The sequence below is a fragment of the Pogona vitticeps genome, chromosome 9 (genome assembly GCF_051106095.1).
Source record: "Pogona vitticeps strain Pit_001003342236 chromosome 9, PviZW2.1, whole genome shotgun sequence".
Taxonomy (NCBI): Eukaryota; Metazoa; Chordata; class Lepidosauria; order Squamata; family Agamidae; genus Pogona; species Pogona vitticeps.
Window position 1 is genome coordinate 1,041,291 of NC_135791.1, and position 25,692 is coordinate 1,066,982.

Sequence of the window (25,692 nt, forward strand, 5' to 3'; positions counted from 1 at the left end):
GGCAGATCCAGCGGGCCAAACCTTTGCCACCAGAGGGAAGCCGCCCACTTTGGCCTCCCCCGTGAAAACTGGGATCACCAGCCGAGCATCACAGCCTCCAGCCAGAGCGGAAAGCGCTGCTTCGCTCTCTTCAGATCATCAGAATTTCAGCAGAGTGGCTAATACGTACGGTAATATTGTGCCAAGGTGATTTCGGTGGGATTTAGATAGATAGACAGACAGACAGACAGACAGACAGACAGACAGAAAAGAAAAGAAAAGAAAAGAAAAGAAAAAAGAAAAAGAAAAGAAAAGAAAAGAAAGAGCATTGCCAACTTATTTTCATTTTATCCATATTCCCAGTATTGGTAGATTGATACTCCACTGCGTTATTATAGCCACCAAACAGTTTTTAAAAACCCAGGCCATTCTCCATGGAGTTTCTGTAACTTGAAGCCTGGCATCACTTCCCTTTCTGTTCATAGCCTCCTAGCAAAGCCGTCGGCCACCTGGGGCCATCCAGGCAGGCTACGCTTCTCACTTTCAGCTCTCTACTGTGTTTCCCCCCAAAATAAGACAGGGTCTTATATCGATTTTTGCTCCAAAAAAAGCATTTGGGCTTATTTTCAGGGGATCTTTTATTTTTTTCATGTACAACAGCTATATTATTCAAAGACAATCATGCCATCATCTTCTGGTTGCTGCACAAGGGTGGAGGGCGGGGTTTCACTTAACGAGGGCTTATTTTCGGGGTAGGGCTTATATGACAAGCCTCTTGAAAAATCATACCAGGGTTTATTTTCAGGTTAGGCCTCATTTTCGGGGGAACAGGGCAGGTTCTAACGCCTCCTTGTTATCACTGTTGTTGTGGTGATGGTGGTGTGATGATCCCAGGTCACAGAGAGAAGGCCCAGGCCTCCAATTCAGAGGATGTACAATCTTTTTCTCCTTTTGCCATCCTGATCCCTTCGTGGTCTTGACCTGCAGGTTCTCTGAATAAATGGGTACAGAAACGTTGGTTGGGGGTCCCTGCTGCTCAACCTTTTTGGACATAAATTCAGTTACAAAACCCCCTTTGCATGAATGCACACGGTTTTCTCATGGCAAAGTTTAACAACCAGGCTAATCTCTTGGACACTGGATGATTTTTTTTCCCCTTTTATTTGACACACAGAAAAAAAATGTACAAAAGAACAGGTGAGTGGATTTTAATTGTTTATATTAAAAATCTAAAAGGTGTGACTGAACCATTTTGAATGGAATCAGTGTCAAAGATTTTAACGATGATGCCCACCATCATCCCACCATCATCCTCATCCCTCAATCATACTGGTCATATCCGATCAACAGTCATTTCCCAGACATATTATTTACACCTCCGATAAGAGAGCCTCTGTCCATCCTTCTAGCTTAGCGCTCCTCCTGCACGCCGGGTGACCCACCTCTGGACCTCACGAGGGTTGGGAAACAGGACTTCCACCCCTTGACCCCCAGAACGATGCCTCTTCCCCCTTCGGAAAGGGAAGCTCGCACCCACCCTTGCCTCCTCTTGGGAGGAACTGCATCCTTCTTCCCCCGGACATCTTGGCCCAACTCAAGCAGTTGATCAGGGGCCGAGAGCCGGACACGTCACACCAGCCCGGATGGGGCCAGAATCAGAACGGCGAGAAGGGCCGTAGCGATAACACTGGAGTTGCACTTTTGCCAGAATTGAAGATGGAGTGTCGTAGAAGGCGGAGCGGATTGGCACTCAGCTGATTATCTGTCGTAGTTTTATAGATATGTATGTGTGTCAGTATATATATATATGTGTGTGTTTGTATATATATATATATATTTCCATTTGTTTATATATATATATTTAAAATCTTCCCTGTTCATCAACATCTTCTTCTTCCTCAACGCAACATCATCTTCTTCTTTTTTACAAAATGAGAACTATGATGGCCAATGGTTATTTATAGCAACATGTCAACATTACAACTTCTGCTGAAGGAATGGTCCCTGTCGGGGTCTCTGGCGAATGGCTCCCCTCTCAGCGGCCGGACACGTTCATTGCAGCAAGGCCCGGATTTGCTTGGACGTGGTGTCATCGTTGAGATGCCGGGTGGTGTACCTAGGAGGAAGAAGCAGGGGCCGTGGTGGGAGACGGCACCGGTGGCCCTGGTCCCTCTGTGGTGGCCCTCTCTGCGGGGAAAGGGTGGGAGACGGGGCCTCTTCTGCAAAGCCACCTTGCTAGGTCAGCTCCTCCAGGCCAGCGTTTGCTCAGTATCTGTCACCAAGGGCCCTTATAGTCAGGAACCCCCTAAGTCTAGCTTTGGAAAAGTCTTCAACCTGCTCACTGTTCTCACGAAGGTCTCTGATGACCCCCGGACCAAGCCTCTTGCACCTCCAGGATCTGGCCCAGCCTACCAAGCCACTCGAGTTTTCTCCTCTCCCTTCCACCCCATCCCTGGGCTTGCACAAGAGGCAGGCCAAACATAGTGTCCCTGAAGCTGTGTCAGCTATCCTGCAGTGGCCCCTGGAGGCTCCGCTCCCTCTGCCTCACCTCAGTGCATTCAGAAGACCTTCTGTGCTGTTGGACGGCTGGTCCTTCAAGACCTTGATGCAACCTTTCATCTGGGGGCAGTGAAACAATAAATGACACCTTAGCCAAGTTTTTAAAAGATGTGGGAAAATGCAACCTCAGTCCAGCTGCCCGTGAGCAACTTCGTGAGAGATGGGAGATGGAAATGTTTGTTCTGCGGGTGGCCATTTCAGGGCCTGTCAATAAGGGCAACGAGACAAGGCATAAGGTGAGAAACAGCCTGTTTAAACTCAACAAGAAACCCCACCACCCCACCCCAGTGTGGCTATTTTAATTCTTAGTTGCCAGTATTTCTAAAACAGAATTAGTAAGTTGGAAAGGGAAACAAGAATGCTCCAAGTGGATGGAACACTGACTTTTCCAAAAAAAAAAAAAAAAAAAAAAAAAGCAGATTTAGCCTCTCCCCCCCCCCTCCAAACCCCAGGGCTTTTCATAAGGCATTGATCAACGGTATTTCCTTCAGCCCCTTCACTGAGCTGCTTGCCATTTCCCTCATACTGGAAATGTCACTCACATCAATTTTGGAGGTCTTGGCAAAAGCCCCCACAGGGTGTACGTGGTCGTAGAGGATGATGACCCCCACCATCACGCGCATGCAGAAAAGGAGAGTTTCAGTGTTGGTGAATCGGCTGCGGTATTCCCTGTGGAGAGAAGAGACCCTTGGAGGAGGGACTTCCACGGGCCCGCTCGCCTCAGGTGCCCCTTCCAGCCTTGCCTGCCTGCCTGCCCGCCCTCAACAGGGATCCAGCCAGACTTTGCCTGGTCCAGCACCAGCAGAGTTCCACCAGAACCCATGAGACAAAAGGCGACGTTCAGTGAAGCCGGAGGGGGTATCACAAGTGAACTCCCCATGCCTTGTTGGCTGCCCAGCCTCCTCCCTTGCTAGGTGGGAGTGCCTTGCAGGGTGGGGCGTGGCGCGGAGGGTGTGGAAGGCCACAGCCCATCCTTCAAAGCTGTAGAGCCACCTTGACTGGTGCCAGCCCCTCCGTCCCTCCAAAGGACTTCCAAAACCCTCCCATGCCTTTTGCAGCTGCGTACGTTTGCCTGTTTCTTGAGACCCTCCCCCCCAAACCCCTTCTGAAGATCCTGATCTCAGAAGGAGGACAACCTTCCCCCCCCCCCCCAACACACACACACACTTAAAAACATTGAAGCTGGCTGTCAAGGAGAGCTGGCACCAGAGAGGAGGCTCTTCGGGGTGGGGTGGGGGGCTGGCAGAGATGCTGCAGAGCCGGCCCTGTGATAGGGACCATCTTCCCAGAGATGGCTCGCTTATTGGCTGCTGTTGCCCATTGCCTGGCTTTTCTGCCATCCTCACAAGCAGCCTGGCGGGATGTATCAGCAAGCGACAAAAGGCGCAGACTCACGGCGTTTCCAGCATTACTCGGCAGACGCAGGCCATGGTGCTTAAGCAGTCGGTCGTATCCTCTATCGGAAGAGTTTTGTTCTGAAACGAAGCAGCAGAGAGACCGGGTTTGCACTGGGTGGGGACCCAGGTTCTTCACCCTGGGGAGGCAGCAAATTCCAGACCTGAAGGGAGAGCAGCGGGGGGGGGGGCTCTCATTCCCAGCATAGGGAACCTTTGGTTTGCAGTGTCGTTTTGGCACCTCTGATGTGAGCCTTTCCTCCCTTCTGGGAGAGCTCATCGCTCACCTCGGAAACAAACTTGGTGGTGGCGTTGCTCAGCGTCTTCAGCATGGGGGTGGCCTCGGCATAGAAGAGGGACATCCGGTTGGCCATTTCGTTGTTCACTTCGCTCTCCGAATCGAGCTGCCAGGCGGGAAAGGAGAACGGTTACTGACCGGGAGAGCGGGACTTCTGCATTATGACACTCCTATCAGTGTGAAACCAGAACTTAAAGGGGAAGTTGGAATGCTGTGGGCATAGGCCTGAATCTGACCCCGATGCCTGTAGCGACACTGAGATTTTGGGTCACTGGTCCTTCCTGATCGTTCCATAGCCCTATGGACTGGGTTTTTGAAGTTTTAGGGTTTGTGAAGGCTGCACAAAGGCCGGAGAGGGGACTGCTGCTCCCTTCCCACACCCAGATCCAGAATATGAGCATTGAATACTAGCTCATCTTATTCCACTACACATAGGAAAACCATTAGGCCAGTTTCTGTGTTAATTGTGCCTGCTTTCCACATATGGGAAGTTGTCCATGATTGCTGACTGTTTCTGCAGTCAACCTGACAAACAAGCTTTGACGTGTCTTGCCTTTAACGCAGATGCGGTGACCTTTCCCTTTGTCTTTCTGCTCGAGACTTTTCCTCTCCTCTGTTCTCGCTGGGTGTTCAGGAGCCTTCACTCCCCCCCCACAAAAAAAACTAGAAATAAACAGCCTTGCTTTTTTTACCTGCAGGTTGTTGATCCGGTTTCGGCTGATGGTTCTTCTGTAGTAACTGAAATCATTCTGGATGGCAGGGTTGGTCATCTGGGAGACAGATAGAGAGGCGGTCAGCAATGAGGAGTGGTGCTCAGATACACAAAGGAGAACAGACAAAGTGACCGCAGGCTTTGTCTACCCCTGTGCGAAGACCACGCTCTCTGTGTGTCTTTGCATCGTGCAAAATGCACAGCTGTTCTCTGCTGAGCCAAGAATAAGCAAGGGTGCTATTTAAGATGATCTGAGATCACAACCCCTGCTCAGGATCCAGTGATCACCAGCGCTTGCCACCTCTGGATCAACCCCTGCTGCCGGTGGCCTTCTTTCCCGCAGCGGCTCCAAGTTACCTTGAGCTCATCAAAGCTGAGCGTGAAGTGCAGAATCTCGGCAAACTGCTTGGCTAGCGCTTGTTCCCTTTCCAGGTGCTGAGTCGGTGCATAGGGCGGGCTGGTGAGCGCCTCCAGCAAGCTCCTCAAGGCATTCTCTAGGAGGCAGAAATCAGGCATGTCTCACACACACAGCCGCTCTCTCGGTCCTCCTTAAAAAGACGGACTGTCTGTGGGGACGGACGCCGGGGGGGGGGAGAGGCCAGAGCAACCGGCCTCCCCATAACTAAGGGCCCATCTGCCCACACAGACTCAGAAGGTGACTTCAGGGTTACGGTCACTGAGAGACAGAGATGTGGGAGATGGGGGTGGGTGGGTGGGGTGGGGTTCCACCCCCTAGTAGCACCTCTAGCATTATCAGGTGAAATCAGCTCTTACTGTGGACACAACACAGACACAAAAGCAAACACACCCACAATCATGGTGTACGGATGGGTTTGTCCTACGGAATCATGAATTGGCTCTCTAGAAGGACAGAGGAAAACCCTGAGATCGGTCTTCTTGCAAATGGACAGAGATCTTCCATGGGCCCTTTGTTGCCTTGGAGAAGGAGAAAGAGCTGAAGGCAGGACACCTTGGTGGCTCCCACCTAGCAGGGGCAATAAATCATCTGCAGGCTTTGACCCACACCTTGCAAGAGCTACCAAAGGTATGGGAGGGTGTCCCCCAAAGTAGCTTCAGCACCTTGGAGAGTTCCTGAAACCTTTGAAAAGCTCCCCCATCCATGAACGGAGAGTCATCCATCTGCCTTTTTCTGTTTGCACCGCAATCCAACCGCCTCCTGGGGGCCAGTCTGCTGGCCTTGCATCTCAAGACCTGCTGCAATTTTTAGGGTACAACAGCCTAGAGGTGGGAAGGTCCGTAGACTAACTTTAGAAGTATCTCTCCCCTACTGTTCAGTGGGAAAGACTACATCTGCAGAACTGACACAAGACCATTGCTGTGTTCCAGCATACAATCTAAATGAAGCAACACACAAGGAAAAAGGAGGAGGAGGGAAGAGGAAAGCAATTGAAACCAGGCACCAGTTCCAAACAGCAGTTACGGTTGGGATGAAAACAGTGAAAGCTCGTCTAAGGTACTCTTAGGTGAGACTTGAGGGAGAAAAAGAGCCCAAGGGAGGGAGCCAAGAGGATAGCCCTGTTTCACTGTTTTCCTCCTTCGACTCCTCCCGCTTGACTAGCTGATAAGCCAGTGCTGGCTCTGAAATGCCTGACCCTGCTTTTGGTACGATGAAACCCACCTCTTGCCATACCAGCGAGCCCATGGATTGGTCCCTCAGGCAGAAACTCACACACGCCCCCAATAAAATCACTTCATGCCATCTGAACAATACTCAGGCAGGATGTGAGAAGGGAGCCAAAGGGCCCCCATTCTCTGTGGCCGTGTTCTCTTCCATCCCCCCCCCGCCATGGAAGATGGTCTAGCCCAGATGGAGAGGAGAGGCAGGCCCGCACTCACCAAGCCGAAGAGAAAACTCGTAGAACCGCTTCAGCTTGGCCACCAGCGGACAGACGGCGTTCCAGGCCTTCTCCTGGAGCTGCAGGTCGCTGGGGTTTTGAATGGCCTGCAAGGAAATCGCCAGGCGGCTCAGTGGGTTCTCTTTGATTCCCCCACCCCATAAATAAAGGAGGAGGTAGGCGGTGTTTCTCCAAAGGAGCCAGCCAACCTCCGAGCCTGCCATCCAGATCCACCAAGTCCAGTGATCTGGACTGATCAACCCAGTAGCTTCCTCCCATCTGAGCAGTTGTGGCAGATCAAAACCACTGTTACCAGGATGAGTCTGTCCAACAGAATCCCGAGATTTCATTTGGAGAGAGGGATACGGTTCTGCACTAGCTTCCCCCCTGCCCCCCCCCCCGCTCTCAGAATCTCCACCAAATTCTGGCAGGGTGGAGGCAGGGCACTTAAAAGTAGCGCCCAAGGCTTTCCCCCAAGTAGGACAGATCCCTTTCCGAGACAAAAGGAGAGCCAGTGGACTGAAGCAGGGCAGGGAAGAGTCTTCGCCTGCATTGTCCTCTCCCGAACAGAGCCTCCTGCCCAGGTGAGGGTCCCAGCTACGGATGGGGCAGGTCGTGTGTTGGCGGTACCTCTCGGATCTCCTGGCCTGCTCCCGTGTAGGACTGCAGCTCTGCCAGGATGGTCTGGGCTTCCTCCAGGACGGCATTCACCTGATTCCACACGGCCGTTTCGGCTTCCGTAGGCTGAGCGTCTACAGCAAACGCCACCAGACAGAAAGTGAGAATTCAGGACATGTGGTGAGAATCGAGGGTCTCGTCCTCATGCACCACTTGCTCAGGGCAGGGAGGACCTAAGAACCACCACCACCTACGCCTTGGGGTCCAAAGGCTCTAAAGCAACCCAAGCCGTTGGCCGAAGAAGGAACACTTTTGGGGTACCAAGGAAACAAGAAATGTGTGACCCAGGATTTTCCGGCCCTCCCACATCCTCTGCCCCCCCCCCCAGCCAAGGAATCTGGAGGTACTATGCAGTGGGGGAGGGGAAATATCTTTCATTGCCCCCAAAATGTGAGCTGCCAAGGGATCCGGGTGCATGTCTTTAACAAGCCCTTTGGCTTAAAAAAAAAAAAAAGAAATATACCAGTGGACCAAAGTAAATTCAGGAAGTATGAAAACAAAGCAAAGACCAAGACAGTGGCAACTTGGAGTAATAGCTACCCACCCTTCCCTAAGCCCACCCTTCCATAAATCTGGAGCCTTGGTCCTTTTAGACTACAGCTCCCAGCAGCCACAGTCGGCACAGCCAAGTAAACTGGCTTCTGGGAACTGTAGTCCAAGAACATTTGGGGCCACTGCTCATGGTGACAACCTGTGGGCATGGGATGGACAGGCTGTCTTTGCATAGCCTAGCTCCCTTCTAGCCCTCGCTTCGCTTCTCAAGGCAGGCACAGCCCCCCCCCAGGGCACTTAGGAAGGCTCACCCCTGGGGCTCCTCCAGTGGGGAGTCGATTGTAACCCTCCCCCCTCCAGGAACCCAGTCACGGGGAAGCCTTGGTACCCAGGCAGGCTGGCATCTGCTGGCGAAGGGGAAGTGCCACCGCATGCCAGCTATGGCCTGAAACCACATTATCCACCTGCAATGAGTGCACACTGAAAGGTTCTTTGCACCCACAACAAGAGCATGGATCTTGGGAGGGGCTCCCACCCACCCTCTGCCTTTTCTCTCCTACCCTCTTCTGTGGTCAGTCTGGGAAACTGGCATAGAAAACTCCAAGAGAGTTCATATCCGTATCCACTGCTCTCAGCAGAGCTGCCCTGCCTTGACCCCTGCCCTCGGATGTCCCAGACGGGGGAGAGCGGGTTGCCCTGTTCCTTCTTTCTATGCCACCCACCCACCCACGAGCTCTGCCGCTCTTCCCCCGGCCCGGCAAAGGAACATGAAATGCAGGAAACCAATGTTAATAATGAGCAAATCAACGAACGGAATGGTGGATTAAAATAAAGACAATGAAATAAAATAAATATCCCTTCTCACGTTCAAAGTCAAGGAAAAAATTAGGCCCTTGGTCAAGCTCGTTATAAGTCAACACTTTAAGAAGGTTCCCCATGTGATACCTGCAAGAGAAGAGACAAGAGGGAGAAAAGCATGATGGGTCGTGGGGAGGGGAGGGAGATGGGTCCATGGGGGAGGGTCACTGTGAGAGGCACCCCCATCCGGGCGGCAGGAAGAGTCTTTCGGCCACAGGTGCCTAACCATCAGAACAGGGCCGCCCGCTGGAAGGGGTAGGTTTCTTTGGTCGCCTCTGACTCTTGGAACAAGGCGATTCGGTCTCGAAACTTCGTCAAATTCAGGTACCTGTTTTTAAGCCCAATCAGGAAGGGAAGGGAAGGAAGAGAATCCAAGAGGAGCAGCTGTCAATGCACCAGGCCTGAGGAGCCCCCTTGCCTCTTCCTGCCCCAAACGGAGGTAAGTATTCCCCACATGAAGGAAGATGGGAGCAGCGGAGGCTGGGGCTCCAATGTCAGAGGAGTGGGGAGCCCACACCGTGTTTTGGTCAGAACATTACAAGGGCTATCCAAGGGGCGGAGCTTAGCCCCATATAGGTTCAGAACCTTGGGCAGTTCCTCCGAAGTTCTAAAGCCTGGCTTGGATCCACTGCTCCTCTGGCCGTGGAGCCGTCAGCCTTCACTCGATGAGAGGGGAGGGCTTGATGAGAAGGAACGGAGGAGGAGGGAGGGTCACTGTCCTCTGACAAGATTTTGGGGTGAGGAGGAGCACCCCCTTGCGCCCCCCAGAGGGTCAGCTCTGGGGGCGGCCCTTGGAGGCCCCTTGCAAACCTGGCGGGAGCCACATGGAGAGCACCTTCCAGCATTCACCCCACTTAAAATTCCATGCCACCATCAAGACATTTTAGAGATGAGAAATGTGGCTTTTTTGGGGGGGGGGTCTCCCCTCAGTCTGATTGGCCACTGCTAGGCCACATTGCTGGGGATTATGGGACTTGCAGTCCAAAACCTGTCCTATTTCCCACCTCTGGGATATTTAACCAGCCTCCTATCTATGTGCTGATCAAAGCCTGTGCAATGCTTCTGAAGGGTTAATTTATAACCCTGGCCAATAGATCATGGCTGCCGGGATTGCTTTATAAGACTTCCAGCCCTTTTGTCTCTGTCTTTACAAGCTGACATGGCAAGAAGATAGCAGGATCAGTCCCCTGGCACAGAAAGGAGGCAAAAGGAATGGTCTGGGAAGAGTTTGCTTTGGGCCACCTTGTTGCCTTTACGTTGAAGAGGTCAGAGTAAGGGAGGGGCGCAGCCCAAGAGTCTCCAAATGGAATCTCAGCTCAGGGTGATTGAGTGGTTTTGGATGAGTAATTCTCTCAAATCTTGGCCTCTAAGACACCCCACCCCAAAAAGCTTGGAGCTGCAAGGATGGGTCCTGACCCTAGTGCCTACTGCCAACTGGAACGAGTAATACTCAGAGCACTTCAAAATAAATCAATAAACCCTAACAATCCTCTTCCCAGTCAGACCAGTATCCTTATTCCCGCAGACAGAATTCCTGGAGCTGAGGAAAAGCAGGCCGGTGGAAGGGGGGCTGATCTGAACCAAGGTCTGCCCATGCTATGAGTTAAGCTCTCGTGTTGCGGTGAAGACTCTGCTCGTGGCCTGAGTTCCATCCTGGGGCTCAGCTAGCCAGCTCAAGGTTGACTCCACTTGCCATCCTTTTGAGGCTGGTAAATTGACTACCCAGCTTGCTGGTGGAGGGTGGGGGGGCAGGCAACCTGTAGCCTGCATAATTAAATGGTTAAACTGCCCAGAAAATGCTTTAAGCACTATAAGGTAGTATATAAGCAGTGCACATTGCTCTCTTTTTGGCCACCACTCATACCCTTAGCCACCGGCTGATCCTGTTAACACTGGGGCACCCTATATATGGGGCAGGTTAGCTGCAATGAATGCACCTCCCATGGATTTCAACTGGAAAGGTCCAGGTTAACACCAACCAACCAACCAACCAACCAACCAACCAACCAACCAACCAACCAACCAATCAATCAATCAATGCAGCAGGAATGTTGGACTGCAAAGTGTTCTCTTTGCCAAAGTTGGCCCCCTAAGAAATCCTGCCCCCTGAAGCAGGGCAGCCAATGTCCCTGCCACCGAGAACAGACACGGGGGGGGGGGCATCTGCTGCCCAAAGTATTTCAGCATAGCTGCCACAGGGTGCTGATAAGATCCAATCTCTTCTCCCCATGCCTGGAATTAAAATCGGCAGTAAGTAGCTATCACAATGCTGGCCTTTGGTGGCATTCCAGAATGCACAGGCTTATCCCTCTGCCTCCTGACAGAGCCGACCCTGCCAGTCAGCTGCCTTCTGGTCTGCTCAGCCTCTAGGCTCCCCTATAGCTAAGACATGGCATGTCACATCCTCTGCTTAGGAATTCTGCATATGACAAGGAATCAAAGCATCTATACTAAGGAACTCTTAGCAGCTTCCTCAAAGATCCGCTCCCAAAAATTGCCCATGTGGGAGAGTCCTGATGATTGAGCTGTAAGTCTGTTGGGTTCTTGCGTCCACTCCTTGGTTGCCACCGGCTGGACCTTCCCAACAAAGCATCTTGAAACACAGCCTGTGAACCCGTGAGTGGGATTGGGTGGTCTCCTTTGAGGTGTGCCAGGTGTCCTCCCCTCCAAAACCTCTTGGGAGAACAGTGACACCTGTTACCAGCAGTGACCACAGAGAATGGTGCCCGCCCACCCTCTTTTTTCTCTGTGTGCGCGCAGGGGACTTACTTTCAAAATCCAGGAAAAAATGAGGACAGTTTTCTAAATCTTTGCCCAATACCTTTATCAGGTTGCCCATGGCCGGCAGATCTGAGCGGGAGAAACAGAACAGAATGGGAAAAGAGCCACCGAGGAGCTGAGAAAGACTGAGGAAGTGAGTGAGAGAGAGAGAGAGAGAAAAGAGAGAGAGAGAGAAGAGAGAGAGAGAAGCTGTAGCCACCTCCCGACCCACCTCTTCCAGGACAGACCCTCCAGCCAACCAGAGCACCCTTGCAGGCAGCTGAAGAAGGAGCCTCTCCTCTCCAAAGACTTCTCAGCTACCATGACCCCCCCACCAAGTACCATCCCTCTCTTCTGCCCACCCCCACCAACCTCCCCCCCCCCAAGCAGGATCCAGGGGAAGCTTACCTGCTCTGGAAAGAGCCTCCCTTGCTCAGCAGGCCCTCTCTATCTTCTAAGGGAAGCTCAAAGGCTTCCATGGTGGTGCTGCTGGCAGCTCGGCTCACTCCGTCTCTCTCCCACTGCACTCTCACCTGGCTGGAAACCCCACAACCGCATCTGTCTCTTCTCTTTTGGGCCACAGGAGGGAAGCCGAGCCCCCCGCCTGCACCTCAGGCTTCCTGTGAGCACCTTCTGCGCCCTTCCACCATGCTGGGACCTCACTCACTTCCTCTTGATTCCAACCCATGCAACGCATCTCAACAGCTTTGTCTCCGCTGTGCAGTGTTTGGAAGTAACAAGGGGCCCTTTCCCCAGAGGACTCGCAGAGGGAACTCGAGATCCAGAGCCTGGGAGTTCCTACCCCTAAGGGTCCCCACCAGAGAAGACCGTCGGTGGCACTAGTCCTCAAACAACTTCTCTTTTCCAATTTCACATGGGGGGGGGGAGAGCCATGAAGCGCCTCAGCTCAAGACTCCTGACTAGCCATTTTGGCAATTGAGGGCACCCTATCTTTTTTTAGATAGTGTGGGTCACGTGTGGTTAGCAAACATATGGAGAAGGAAAGGGGAGAACTGCCTAGATCTGAGCATGCCTCAGCCACCTTGGTGCTACACTGTTCTGTCCGGTCTGGTCTTTTTGATCCTGCCCAGGAAGAAGCAGCCAGAGGAGGCCCATGGGCTCAGGGTGGCCTTTCAGGAGCAAAGGCTTCAGGGTGGATAGCAAAGGTCTTGCGCCCTCCAAATTTAGGGGGCCTGGGTCAAAGCCCCTGTTGCCCCAGTTTAGCTACAGCTCTGGCTGCACTGCACATGGGCCTTTGCAGAGACCAGCCTCTGCTGCCTGGTTAGCCACCTTCCCAGGCATTTCCTGGCCTGGCCTCACAGATGCCTACCCAAGAGCGCCTGGTAGCCCTGGTGTCTTTATTTGGGGGCACCCTGGGAATGTTCTGGGATAGAAGAAGGGGAGGTGCCTCTTTAGACTTCTGCCTTGAGGAAGGAGCGGTGACAGGCCACTTTTAAAATTGTGGCCCCTCCATTTAAAGGGAAATGTAGACAACCACCTGGCAGATCTGCTTGGATTGGGATTCCTGCCATGAGCAGGGAGTGGGGCTCGATGGCCTTCGAGGTCACTTCCAACTCTGTCATTTTACGGTTCTACAAGTCCCTGCAAGTAGAAGACCAGCTTAGCCTAACCTCTAACCCTCTCTCCTGACCTGCCAGGTTTTGGGGGGGTTTTCTGGCACGGGGGGGGCTGTTCGTTCGAATATGTTCTTCGTGCAGAATATATTTTAGGAAAGGCTTTCCACGTCTGTGACCCAGACTGGAACTGTGTTCTGCTTTGCCTCTGGATTCTACCACCTCGTTGTGCTGCACACGTAAGAGCAAAGGTCTGGCTTGAGGCTGATTCCCTTCCTTGTCCACCATCCCCCGTTCTCCCTCTCCCCGCTCTGATGGAAAAGAGTAAAAGCACTAGAAGTGGAAGAAGGCCGGTGCTTTTTTACCTCCTCCGTTTGTGATGCTTCAGAAACCTCTAGAGCAGGACGTGGGGCTCTGCAGGGTTCCTAAAACCCTTCATCAACCGAGAGGATCCTGCAGCATTGAAAAGAGACAGAGAAAACGCAGGGTCAGCCTTCCTGAGAGATCACACTCATGAGCTAAGCAGTTTGACTTCCAGTGGGTGGTTTAAGGTGTCTGGGATGACACCGTGTCCTTGGTAGAAACCCACAGTGTGGAAACTGAAGCCATGGCATCAGAGGAAGACAGATCAAGAACTGAAGACAGCTTTCCTTGGTGGCCATTATGGTGGCCACTTAAGGTGGCCTCAGGTCGGCCTCCGGGGTTCTGGGGAGGAGAAGCAGCCCCTGCCCCACCATCCAAGCTCCTGCTCTCTTCCAACCCAACCTGAAAGCATTTCTCTCAATGCTGAAAGCATAGCATGGTCCCTGAGCCCCAAAGGCCTCTCTTGACTGACCCCTTAAAGATGCAGCAGGGAAGAGCCTGCCTGGTTATTATTTATTTATTTATTTATTTAAGACATTTATACATCAGTTTTGTTTTCCTTTTTAAACCTCAGAGAAGATTATTTGCTTTTTACTTTGTTTTGCTTAATATCTATATTGGGTGGGGTGGCCAGGGGTTTGATACAATCAAATAATTAGTTTTTAAAAAATGCTGACCAATACATTTTTCATGCATATACACACATTGCATGTATGAAATTGCACACACGCTGTCCTAGGACCACCATCCTCCCTTTATTCAGCCAATGCACTTTTCCCCTCTCTAGGAGGGGAAGCAGAATTAAAAATGGATTCTAAGCAAGCCCATAATAAGGCTCTATTATTCAGCAATGCCCTTCCCGATGGCCAAGTTCGTCCCATATATACAAGCATTCAGCAGTTAAGTTCCCTTAAACAAAGGCTGCCTCCCCCCCCCCTTCAACCACTGAGTGTCATCTTCCTCTTTGCAATTTCAGCATCTTAGCGCTGCTGCTTCCTCTTCCTCAGTATCACTGGAGGAGACAGCTGAGAAACAGCCTGTGAAGAGCCCTTTGAATGGTTAATCTTCCAGCACTGTTTGATGCCTGTTTACTTAGAAGCAAACCCCACTGTGTTGCACAGGGCTACTGTCTGATCAGTGTTCACAGGATTGCACCCTCATTGACCTTAATGTCATTTTCTGGCTTACCTGTGTTGGGTGGGTGAGGGAAGGGTGGGGATTAATCATTTCCCCTCCATTTACATTTTGTATGATGAAGGAACAGGTTAGAAATTAAAACCTTTCCTCTAGAGGAAAAGACCATCAGAGGTAATTAAGAGATGCTGTTTTGGAAGGATAATTAAGAAGCTATCAGCTTGCTGCTAAACTGAAGGCAGAAAACAAGCAGAATATACAAACAGGAGCCTTTTAATTAAAGTCACAGTAGTCCTCAAAAGCCTGCCGGAGGGTGACTGGTTTATCCACCATCAGCAGACTGGTGCTGCTGTTGCATTTTAAATGTTGAAGAATCGGGTTTCTGGAATCAGGTGGCTGAGAAGGGGGGGGGGGGCGATGAACATGGAAACGCAATGATCCTGAGTCTCCAGAAAAAGTCCCATAAATTTCAGAGTCAGTGCATCAGGCAGTAGCAACCCCCTGACCCACCTCGTGGCTTTTGCGTGGGGATGTGTATTTTCAGAGATGTCCCATGCATATGGATTTCCTCAATGGGGATATTCATTCTCCTGGACTTGTCTTGCCTTTGAATCTCCAAGAGCCTCTGCCAGCCAGCGGTGTGTCTCTCTCAGGGTCCCCCCCTCTTCTCTACCCCGGGTGTGTTCAGGGGCAGGCATCCTGTTCAACCCAACCACGACCAAAGATTCATCCTCCACTGCCTCACATGCACATTGATGGTGCCGTTGCTGAGTCCTGGCGTCTTGACCGGCAGGTTTTCCCCATGCCTCCCTCTTCAACACAGACCCTGTGACTTGTGAAGGTTGCAGCAGAAACAGTCACTTGGGTGGATTTCCAGATGCTTTGCGATCATCTTGCTGTCCGAGAAACCTCCCCTACGGGTGTCCTTCCACGAACCATAACGTCAGGCAGGCTCCGGAGCATCCTTTGTGTTTAACCTTCACAAGGTCACAAGGAGGCCTTCCGTAAGAGCCCTTGGCCTTGCCTTTCGCCTTTCCTGCATCCGTGCAAAAAGAAAGCAAAAGAAAAGATACAGAGGGCCAGAATACTTTGTGCTTAAAGGGCGATTGCTTCCAAGTCTTAATCATCCCGTCTCTGCCATCTTCCTTTTAAGACAGGGGGCAGGATGACTCCACCGCCCATCTTGCTGACAAGAAACCCTGGTAAGTGGTGGTGGTGGTGGTGAAAGGGCAGGCAAATAAGCCAAAATAAGTGCTTGTAAAAAGAGGTGTTGTGTGTTGGTTCCCAATTCCAGGGCATCGCGCACATGCTCAGCGGCACTGTTTTGTGAGATCCTTCAGTTCTGCCAAGAACCGCCAGGGAAGGATGTTCTGGAAAGTCTGAGCAGCCAGTCCTGGGATCATCAGCTTTGCACCTACCACGTCCTGTGGCCCACGAATGCTCTGGGTTTAAGGGGCCATCAAAGGTCTCGGAGGAGGAGGAGTGAGCCATTCTGGAGCCAAGGACTCTGAACCATGCCTCCCAACCGTGCCAGCCTCTCTGAGGTCTCCTGGATGCATCCATCCATGGGCAACTGAGCCTGTGGCTCCCATCTGCCACCAGACTGCCTTGATGCCTGAGGAGAGGCTGCTGGAGGTGCCTCGAAGGATGCCAGGCGTGGGGTGGGGGGCTCTTTGGGCATCATGGAGTCCACCTCTGCCCTCCTGGGAAGGTCGCCTGGATTGTCTTCAGTCTTAGCTGCCTGGAACTGATTTCCTTATACCACATCATGCCGCTTGTTTGTTGAACATGCAGACCTTGCTCAGCATCTAAAGGACCAGCCAATATACCTCAAGGGCTGGATAGATGCTGGAAGCTGGCTTTGGACCGGCAAAAAAATCAGTCCAAGAAGATAAATCCTGGAGCTGTGAGGAAGGCGGAAGAGCCGAAGGCAGGGACCCTGCCATTTCCTTCCGAATCTCCTTGGATTTCTTCGTTCTGGTTTCACTCCGTATCCCCACTTTGCATCTGTGTGGAACCCCAAGTCAGTCACAAGGGGAAGGTTTCTGCCTTGTCCTTCCTCCCTTCTGCATCGGGAAGCTTTCTTGTCCTCCCAAAGGCCAGGAGAGAAGGGAGGTTTCCTTCTCAGAGGGAAAGCAATTAAAATAAACCCCATGGATTTGCATTCAAATGATTCCAGATCCCCCCCCCCCTCTCTCTCTCTCTCTCTCTCCCCCTCTTTCTCCTTCTCTCTCTGTGTGGATCAAGCTAGAATCCTTTCCACCTTGTGATAATAATGCTGTGCAGGATGAACGACGGGCCAGACTCTGGTTATCGAGGTGCCATGGCTGGGCCCAACGGGATGCAAAGAACAAGCTGTGCCAAGAGGCATGTGGAGGGGGGGCTGCTCCTCCATCCGTCCAGGTGCCCTCCCCTGCCCTGCCGTGGATCACCAACCTCAAAAAGCCCGTCTGCTTGGCACAACCCTGGAGGCATATTTTGCCATCCTTGGTAAATGTATTTGGAGAGGAGGTCACGACACCCTTCCAAGCCGCCTCTCTTGACCCTCCCCCCTCTGGTTCTGGGCCCACCTCTTGATGGTCCTTCTCCCTTCCACCAGGCGGGATCCAAGCAGCCCTGCGAAGGAGAGAGCTTTTGGCAGGATGAGTCCCCCCTGTATTTGATGGGCCAAAAGGTAGCCACACTAGAACTTCAGAGGCCAGCCCCAAGGGACATCTCACCGCACGGCCCAGGTAGCCAGCACCCCCAGGCCTTGGCAACAAGCGCCCTGGACCGGCAAGCCCAGGAAATGAGACCCCAAGGGTGTCCAACCTTCTCCGAGAAATGAACAGAAAAAAAGGCAAAGAGAGAGAGAGAGAGAGGCACAGCTCTGTCTGCTAGGGCTGCAGGAGACTTGGGGGATGCCCTCCGGGAGGGCTCCTCATGCTGACACTTTGGGGGCGCGTCCCCCACCAGAATGGCTGTCCACGCTCGATGGCAGGAAAGGAGGCAGAAAGCCAGCTGCCTGGACCGGGTTGGCCTTTCTGTCCCTTTTAGGGTGCCCTGCGGGGCTGCTGGGCAGGCCTTGGGTCTGGAGGAGGTCCGTTCCTGTCTTGCCTCGCCGCTCTTCCTCAAGCTTCCCCCCCCCTCGCTGCAGGGGCTCCCCCGGTGTTGGTCTCACTGCAGCATCCGTAATTATCCTCCCATTAACAGAAGCCACTCCAATCCTCCTTGAGCCGGGAAGGGAGCCGCTTCGCCCGGAGTCTGAGGGAGGCGCTGGGGATGTCCTGGGGGGCGGTGTGGCTCCCGTTCCCAGCGAGGCGCAAGAAGTGGCTGCAGGGCCGTTGCTGCCACCTTGCCCAGTCTCCTCTCGCCCACCCTGGCTGGCGACAGCAGGCAGATGCCCCTCCGTGCCCACCCCTCGAGCAGGAGGAAGGCGACGCTTCTCCCCTGCGCCTTCTCGCCTGCCTCGCCAGCCGGGAAGGGTTAGGGTTGGGGTTTTTTGGTCGTTGTTTTTTTAACCGGAGGGAGGAAGGGAAGGAGGGAGAGGAGAGGAGAGGAGGGGAGAGAAGCCACGCGGGGCCGGGCTCTCCAGGCGATTCGAGGGCACGACAGAGTTGCCGGGGAAGCTGCGCGGCTGGCTAGCCCAGGAGACCGTGCGCTCCGTCGGAACCGGGGTCAGGATCGGAGGGCCACCCGGGCAAGGCGAGTTGGACGGCGGGTGCGTCGCTCACCGGGCTGGGGCGCATCGCTCGGGAGCCACCCGGACCGGAGCCCTCCCCGCTCCCGGGACATCGCTCCTGCCTGCAGAGGCAACGGATCGAGGGCGCCCAGGGACCGAAGCCCCGTGGCCTCAAAAGCCGCCTCCAGCTCCGTCTCCTTTGCCCGAGAAGGGAGAAGGTGGGCAAAGCGGAGGCACACGTGCCTGGCACATTCACACGCACAGAAGCCCGGGGAGCTGCTGCCCAGCTGGCGGGAGCGAGGAGGACGGTGGGCAGGGTGGTTTTCAGTCCTGACTGGGGGGGGCACCTCCTCTCCCGCGGTTGGGGGGCAACGAGGGGAGGGAACACTACCCGGGGAGGGTGTGTGTGTGGAGGGGCCTGGGAAGCCGGAGGGCTTGGCGTGGCACCCAGAAAGGGCACACTGGGTGTGGGTAGGGGAGCGGGGGGGGGAAGAGAGAGAAGGACCCCCGCCCCGACCGAGAGCGAGACGACGCCCCGATTCTCCGCACAGTCCCCGAGCGGGTGGAGGCCGACCCGCAGCCACCCAGGAGCGCCGGCGCCCACCCAGCCCGACCCCCCCGGGAACCCTCCCGCATCCCCGACCGATTCTTCCCCCCTCCTCCGGCAGAAAGGTGTTTCTCCTCGACCCGGGGGTTCCTCGCCTGGGGAGGTGCATTCAGGGGGAGACCCCCGCCAGACCCTCTTCCACAGTCTCCTGGAAGTGCGGCGATGCTCCGGTGCAAAGGGGGGGGAGATATTTGTGCTACTAACCCCCCACCCCAATTTATTTCCTTGTCTCGATCCGCTTGCTCTCCCTCCCTCCCTCCCCTCCCCTCCCCTCCCTCCCCTCCCCTCCCCTCCCCCGTCCGTGCCGAGGGAAGCGAGACCCACCTTTCCAGCGAGCCTGGAGGGGGAAAGCCTCCAATCTCCGGAAGAAAGCACCTTTGGGAAGGGCCGGATTTGGGGCGCGCGGAGGGCGGGGGGTCTTTTCTCCCAATCTTCTGCAGATCCCGCTTGAGAGAGAGAGAGCAGAGAGAGAGCAGAGCGAGCGACCGCCGTGCCTGCGCCTCAGTCCCGCTTTGCGGGTGCAGCTGCTGCTCCCAGCACCAAGCGCCTCACAAAGACCACCATAGACCGCCACGAGCCCCCCTCCCCGCCTTCTCAAACATCTGTGACGTCTCCAATCCAAGGAAGCCAGGGCAGATTAACCCTTGCTGGGCCGGGCCCTCTCCGCCCCCGCCCGCCCGCGCACCCGCCCGCCCTGCGCGCACCTCCGGAACCGACGCCCCTGCCCGTGGCGGAGCCCAGGCGGACACCCCCCCCCCGGCGCTCAGCCCGGGCCGGTGCCCGTAGCGCCTCTTACCCCGCCCGCCCCCGCCCCCGCCGCCACGCACACCCGCGGACCTCGTCTAGACGCGGAGCTGGGGCCTCCTTCGCGCCAAGGGGTAAAGAAGGGGAGGGTTCTGAACATGTGCAGAGTGCCTTTCGAGAAGAAGAAGAAGAAGAAGAAGAAGAAGAAGAAGAAGAAGAAGAAGAAGAAGAAGAAGAAGAAGAAGAAGAAGAAGAAGAAGCAGCCCCTCGGATCCGGCCTCTGTCCCAGCGAAGGTCTTCTCCTTGGCAAGGGCCAAGCGGGTGGAGGGCTCTCAAGATGCTCCCTTCACCTTGGCCAGGAGGAAGAATCGGTTCAGGGGAATGCAAGCTGCGGGGGTGGCGGGGGGGGGAGAGAAGGGGTGTAGAGATGAGAGGGAAGGTGGACAGGAGGCTGTACTGAGTCCATCACCCCCCCCCAAGCCGTGGGGTCTGGCTGGTCCATTCGGGCAGGGGGGGGCGTTCCTGGCCCACCTCAGTCTCCAACCAGCCCGTTCCTGCCTGTCTCCTTAGCAGAGCCGCCGCCACCAACCGAGAGGCTGCTGACCGGGAGGGCTGGGCTGCCTCCCTTCTTAAGACTTTGGGGGTTCTGTGAAGGCTTTCCAGGATTTCCCAGCTATGATTCTGGCCTCTGGCCTCGGACTGCTTGAGAGAAGGATTAATACATGTCTATCTGCCAGGGATCTTCTAAGGATAATACAGCTTAATGATATCATCGTTATTCATTCTCTTTCAAAACATCTTTTATCCAGGGAACTCAGGACAGCAGAAAAGGGTCCCTTCCTGTGCTTTCCTCTCTCCCCCCCCCCCCGCCGTCAGGGAGCTCAGCCAGAGAGTTGGCTACTGCAGTGGTCCCCAACCTTGGGCCTCCAGATGTTCTTGGACTTCAACTCCCAGAAGTCCTGGCCAGCTGAGGTGGTGGTGAAGGCTTCTGGGAGTTGTAGTCCAAAAACATGTGGAGGCCCAAGGTTGAGGACCACTGGGTTACTGGGCCCAAGGCCACAGGATGGCTTCCACCCGCGTTCTTCCCATCTGCTCCACCGCCCAACAGAACCCAGGCGGGACCCCGGTCTGCTACTCAAAGGAGGTTAGTCTCCCACCCCCTGCCAGGGGCATCTGAAAGGGCGCTCAGGGGTGCCCACGGTGATTCTACCTGAAGGTGACCTTGGGACTGCACCCCAAAACTTCACCAACAAGCTCCCAGACCTGCCACTTCGTCTGCATCTGTAGGGCTGCAGCATCTTCTGCCTTTAGGCACAGAAAATGTCCCTGTTCTCAAAAGTAGCAGAAATCCAATCAGGAATTGAAGTGCTGCGATTGTGTGCATGTGTGTGTGTAACTTTTTTAATAGCAGACTTTGTGGTGGTTGTGATTGTTTTCTTTAAAGAAGCTGATGAGTTGATTTCCCCTGCTAGCCAGTCCACCCGCTTTCTCTGAAGGCCTTGTGCTTTCAGGTGTAAATGGACGACGTCTCCCATGATCCCAGAAGCGCTGCGCTGGGACTGCACAGCCAAGCCAATGTTGCTGCCCATTTACTTCTGGTTGGGGCCAGAAGTGCTCCATGCTCTTGGGATGGGGCGCCTCACCCAGCACCCTGGAACATGAGAGGGAGCGTTGATCCCAGCCCTGATGCCAAAGGGACCTCTTATAAGTGCCATACATCTGGACAGTGCCAGGGTGAAGAAAGCGGAACAGCTTCTACTATACGGCTTCTGACGTAGCTCTTGCTACCGTGACTCTAATATTCTTGTCTCCTTTTAAATCTGATGTGTTGCCACCATTCCTAGTGGTGCTGAATCCCGAACATGTTATTAAGTGCCCTGACCTCTCATTTTTTGGCCTCTGAGCTCCATAGGGCATGCCCTGCATTCCTGCTCCCCATTTTAATCATCCTAAAATGCCTGCAAGGCAGCCAGCCCAGAGAGTCACTGGCCCAAAGGTGGGTTTGTGAATGAGCAAAAGATGAAGGCCTGGACCCCTCGCTGACCTCAGCCTGAAGCTCCCACCTGCAGGGGTGGGTGACCTTCAAGACCAAAGCCCTCCTTCCTGGCTCATCCTGCTTCCCCTCAGCCGCCGACACTTCTGTCTGGGCCATCTGGACCCTTTTCGCCACAACACAAGAGCTTGCCCTAATGGGCCAAGAACAGCGGGTCCCAAAGGATGCTGGAAATGCCCGGGTTCTCAAAGGCATTTCACCTGGAAAGAAAGCAGGCAGCTGGAAGGGGATTTGCATCGCTCCAAAGATCGCTGACTCATCAATTCGGGGCACAGATGTCACCCATGAGAAGCTGGGAGCTCTCTGGGAAATCTGGCGTGGCGGTTCTGCCTCCCTGTTGCCCAGGAAGGGAAGAGGAGATGCTGCAGTGGCTCCATTTACAAAGGAGGATTGTCCACTAGGGAACACAGCAAGGAGGTGGGACCCCCCCCTCCCTCCCCGCCCAGGGCTCTTAGGGCCTGGCTTGAATGCATTAGCCTCCTGAACCAGATCTTTCATTCCTGCAAAGTGTGGCAACCCTGGGGATGCTGAGCGTCTCTGACAAGCCACTCATCCTGAGAGCGTAGCAGGCGATGCAGAAGGCATGAATTGCCCAGTGGCAAATAAGAGAGAGGGGGGGGGTGCATGTCTGTGTGTGAAGAAAAGGAAACAAGGGGATTCTGCAAAGCTTTTGAAGCACCCTTTGGGGCAAATCCAAGATGACCTGGTTCTGACAGGCTGGGAAACATTTGGTAGCAGAAACAGAGGCACTTGGGGTCATTTTCAGGATTTCCCCCCCCCCCCCCGTTGTCCTGCAAGCCTGGCGAGGGGCTGGGTCATCCACCTAGCCTGTTCTCTCTAGAGGATGCTCTTTAAAAAGTGGGCCCTGGCCCATTCTGTTCCAGCACCACGTCATTTTGATGAAGCAGTGGGATGCTGGTTCGAGCAGGGCTCGCTCTTACTCAGAACTGAATCCCGGAACCTGTGAAACAAACCTCGGGGAAGAGTGGAACGCCAAGAAAGCCATGCTGATCAGGAACACCCCACACCCAGACTTCAGGATGGGGCACTGATGGTTTTATTAGGCCGACCCCCCCCGAAGCAAAGCACGAAATCCTTGATAAGGTACCCAGTGAGCCCACAGGCAGAAAGGGTGTGCCTAGCCGGCCTCTGTGCCATGCTCAGCATCACATGGGCAGTTCAGTCGGTCCTGGATCTCCATGGAGACAGCCAACTGTGGACAGACCTTCTTTCCTCTCTCTCTCTCCCTCTCCCTCTCCCCACCCCACAATTCATCTCTGCTCAGACTCAATGGAGGATTCAAAAACAAAATGCAAATTATAGACTGTGCAATCTTTTCATTTAATATGGGCATGAAAAAAGAAGCGGCTGCATTTGGGGGGGGGGGTCATGTTCACCTCCATGCCCATCTTGGCAATGCAATGCCCTCATAAAATGGGGCATCTGTTTTGCCAAGAGGTTGCAGTCCCTTGCAGAAAACCCCGAAGGAGCTACAGGCTGGCATGTGGGGGAACATTCAGCACAAAGGAGACCTCCGAGGGTCCAGGATTTAAGGGTGCTTCCTATCCTTTCTGCCCTTCCATGCTGGAGGCGTCTGGGCTTCACCCTCACCTTGCCAGCTGGCCTGACCTATTTTTGGGAGTCCACGGGGGGGGGTTTAACTTGGGAGTCCACGGGGGGAGAGGGGAGGTCTGTCCTGTCTTATAAGAAGGGCCTGCCCCCCTTATTTTCCACCCATGGATTCAACTGAGGCGCAGGATTGTGGGGAAAGGTGAATTATTTCTGGGAGGCTCACCTCTGTTCTGTGGGCCTGGGCCGCTTCCCCCCCCAGGCTGCACAGGGCGACATCTGCAGGGAGGAGAAAAGGCCAACAGTACAAGACTGCCAAAGAATGGATGCTTTTGAATTGTGGTGCTGGAGGAGGCTCTTGAGAGTCCCCTGGACTGCAAGGAGAACAGACCTATCCATTCTAAAGGAAATCCACCTTGAGTGCTCACTGGAAGGACAGATCCTGAAGCTGAGGCTCCAATCCTTTGGCCATCTCATGAGAAGAGAAGATTCCCTGGAAAAGACCCTGATGTTGGGAAAGTGTGAAGGCAAGAGGAGAAGGGGACGACGGAAGACGGGATGGATGGAGAGCATCATCGAAGCGACCAACATGAATTTGACCAACGTCCGAGAGGCAGTGGAAGACAGGAGGGCCCGGCGTGCTCTGGTCCATGGGGGTCACGAAGAGTCAGACACAACTTAACAACTAAACAACAACAGAAGAGGTTCACTCCCGTGAATGTGGGGGCAGAACCCACCCTGGGCAGCAAAGCAGGGCCACCGACATCTCAGTCTCACCCTGCCCCACCTGTTTTGTCCTTCCACCCCCACCCCGTGTGCTCCGTGCCATCTCCCAGTGCCTGGAGGCTGGGCAGTGGCCGAGCCCCTTGGTCCACCGCTCAGGGCTGTTGTGAGGCTTGCTCAACCCCTGCGCTGGAGGCTCTCCAAAGGGCTGCCCCTGCTTTCTGGTCCCTGTCTTTGCTCCTCCCAGGGTCTCCCTCCAAGCCCCCCTCCTGGGGCTCCTCAGCCACTCCATCTTTGGAAGGCAGCCTTGTTTTCCACGACCGTCCAGCCTGAATGAATGAACCCAGGAAAGGAGGCATGAATGAAAGCAACCCGAGGGGGATCCAGCGAGGCCCCGGGGAGGCCGGGCTGCTAAAGAGGAGGCTTCCTCTCTTCTTCGCTTGGATGGAGCAGGCGGCATCCTTGAGCGGTGACACAGAAAAACGGCCCACGGGGGACCCTTTCTGTCCTCCGCTCCCTGCCCACCCCACACCCCGCTTCGGATGTGGTTCTGCTGCTGCTGCTTCAAACAGATCCTTCTCTCTCTCTCTCTCTCTCTCTGCCTTATATGGTCACGGCTGTGCTGAGCAGCGCCTTAGGAGGAAAATAAAAGAGAGAGAGAAGAAGAAGAAGAGAGCTCATCCCTATGCAATTGGTGCAACCTATCAGGAAGGAGGCTTTTCGGAAAAATCAGGTCAGATGCTGGCAGGGTCCCTTTCGTGCCTCTGTCTCCCCCATCGCCAGCCCCCTTCCTCTCCTGCCTTTTCTCCCGGTGGCCGACCTTGCTGGTGGTGGGTTCCCCCCCCCCCGGAAAGACGTGCTCGCCTGCAAGGAGGAAGAGCCAGGAGAAAGCACCCGCCCGCCCGCCCGCCCCCGTTTCATCGCCACTCTTCTCTCCAGGAATAAAAGCCCAGTTTCTTTAGAATAAACCCTTATGAAGAGCAGGCGTTGTGTGTGTTGAGGCCACACACGCACCCTGTTTAAAAACGCCCCTCGCTGCCATGCATGTGTGAAAAACAAAGGTGGGTCCCTTTCCGTCGGCGGCTGCTAGGAGGTGGGGGAGGGTGGCACCTGTCTGAAAGGGGCGGGGCCAGGGCAAGAGGGGGAGGGGCCAGAGCTCCACAAGCAGTCCCAAACGCTACACGCTTTCCCCCCCTCCTGTTGCATCACCTTCAAGGTTAATTTCTGCAGCTTAATGTGAGCTTTCGTGGATTAACTCCACTTCCTCGGACATAAGAGTGAGACTCAGGGACTGCCCTATTGATACATGACTGCCACGGCTCAGTGGGGCTACAGATGTGCTTCAGCAGCACGTATACTAAAATTGGAACAATACAGAGAAGATTAGCATGGAAATTATCAGCCACCAAGACTATCGCATCACCACTTTCAATGTTTAATGTGCAAATGTCTAATTGTCTAATAACCCCACTTAAGGCTGGAATTATCAAGCTGCATAACTACTGACGGGCTTGGAATGGTCACAGTAACTAATTCTTTGTCAAAATAATTTGGCCAATTCTGTCTTACATCTCCCAAATGCACCACCCACCCAACTGCAGTCCTAAGAGAATAAAGGACTCTCGTCTCATTTCCAGTTTTTATGTTTGTTTTTTTTAAAAGACAAGACAGTGTTATT

At 54.1% G+C, this 25,692-nt stretch overlaps 1 protein-coding gene and 1 pseudogene across 7 annotated transcripts; one reads left to right on the top strand and one right to left on the bottom strand.

Annotated features, from left to right (window-relative positions):
• Positions 1-1,171: 1,171 nt before the first annotated feature.
• On the bottom strand, positions 1,172-19,506 carry LOC110082801 (CYFIP-related Rac1 interactor A). 7 transcript variants are annotated; one of them, XM_072979736.2, is made up of 13 exons: positions 19,250-19,451; positions 13,526-13,613; positions 11,596-11,676; positions 8,834-8,913; positions 7,429-7,550; positions 6,800-6,905; positions 5,300-5,436; positions 4,923-5,000; positions 4,220-4,336; positions 3,934-4,013; positions 3,081-3,207; positions 2,528-2,598; positions 1,172-2,095 (listed from the first exon to the last, which is right to left on the bottom strand). In XM_072979736.2, exons 4-13 carry the CDS (start codon positions 8,904-8,906, stop codon positions 2,032-2,034), a joined length of 975 nt encoding a protein of 324 aa, XP_072835837.1. In that variant the 5' UTR covers positions 8,907-8,913; positions 11,596-11,676; positions 13,526-13,613; positions 19,250-19,451; the 3' UTR covers positions 1,172-2,031. The 7 variants fall into 7 exon arrangements, with proteins under 7 accessions (XP_072835837.1, XP_078235968.1, XP_072835840.1 ...); XM_078379842.1 differs by having other exon boundaries at positions 11,596-11,732; XM_072979739.2 differs by lacking the exon at positions 8,834-8,913 and having other exon boundaries at positions 19,250-19,506.
• A 5,845-nt stretch (positions 19,507-25,351) lies between these two features.
• LOC140702116 (U6 spliceosomal RNA) lies at positions 25,352-25,406 on the top strand (annotated as a pseudogene).
• Positions 25,407-25,692: the final 286 nt, after the last annotated feature.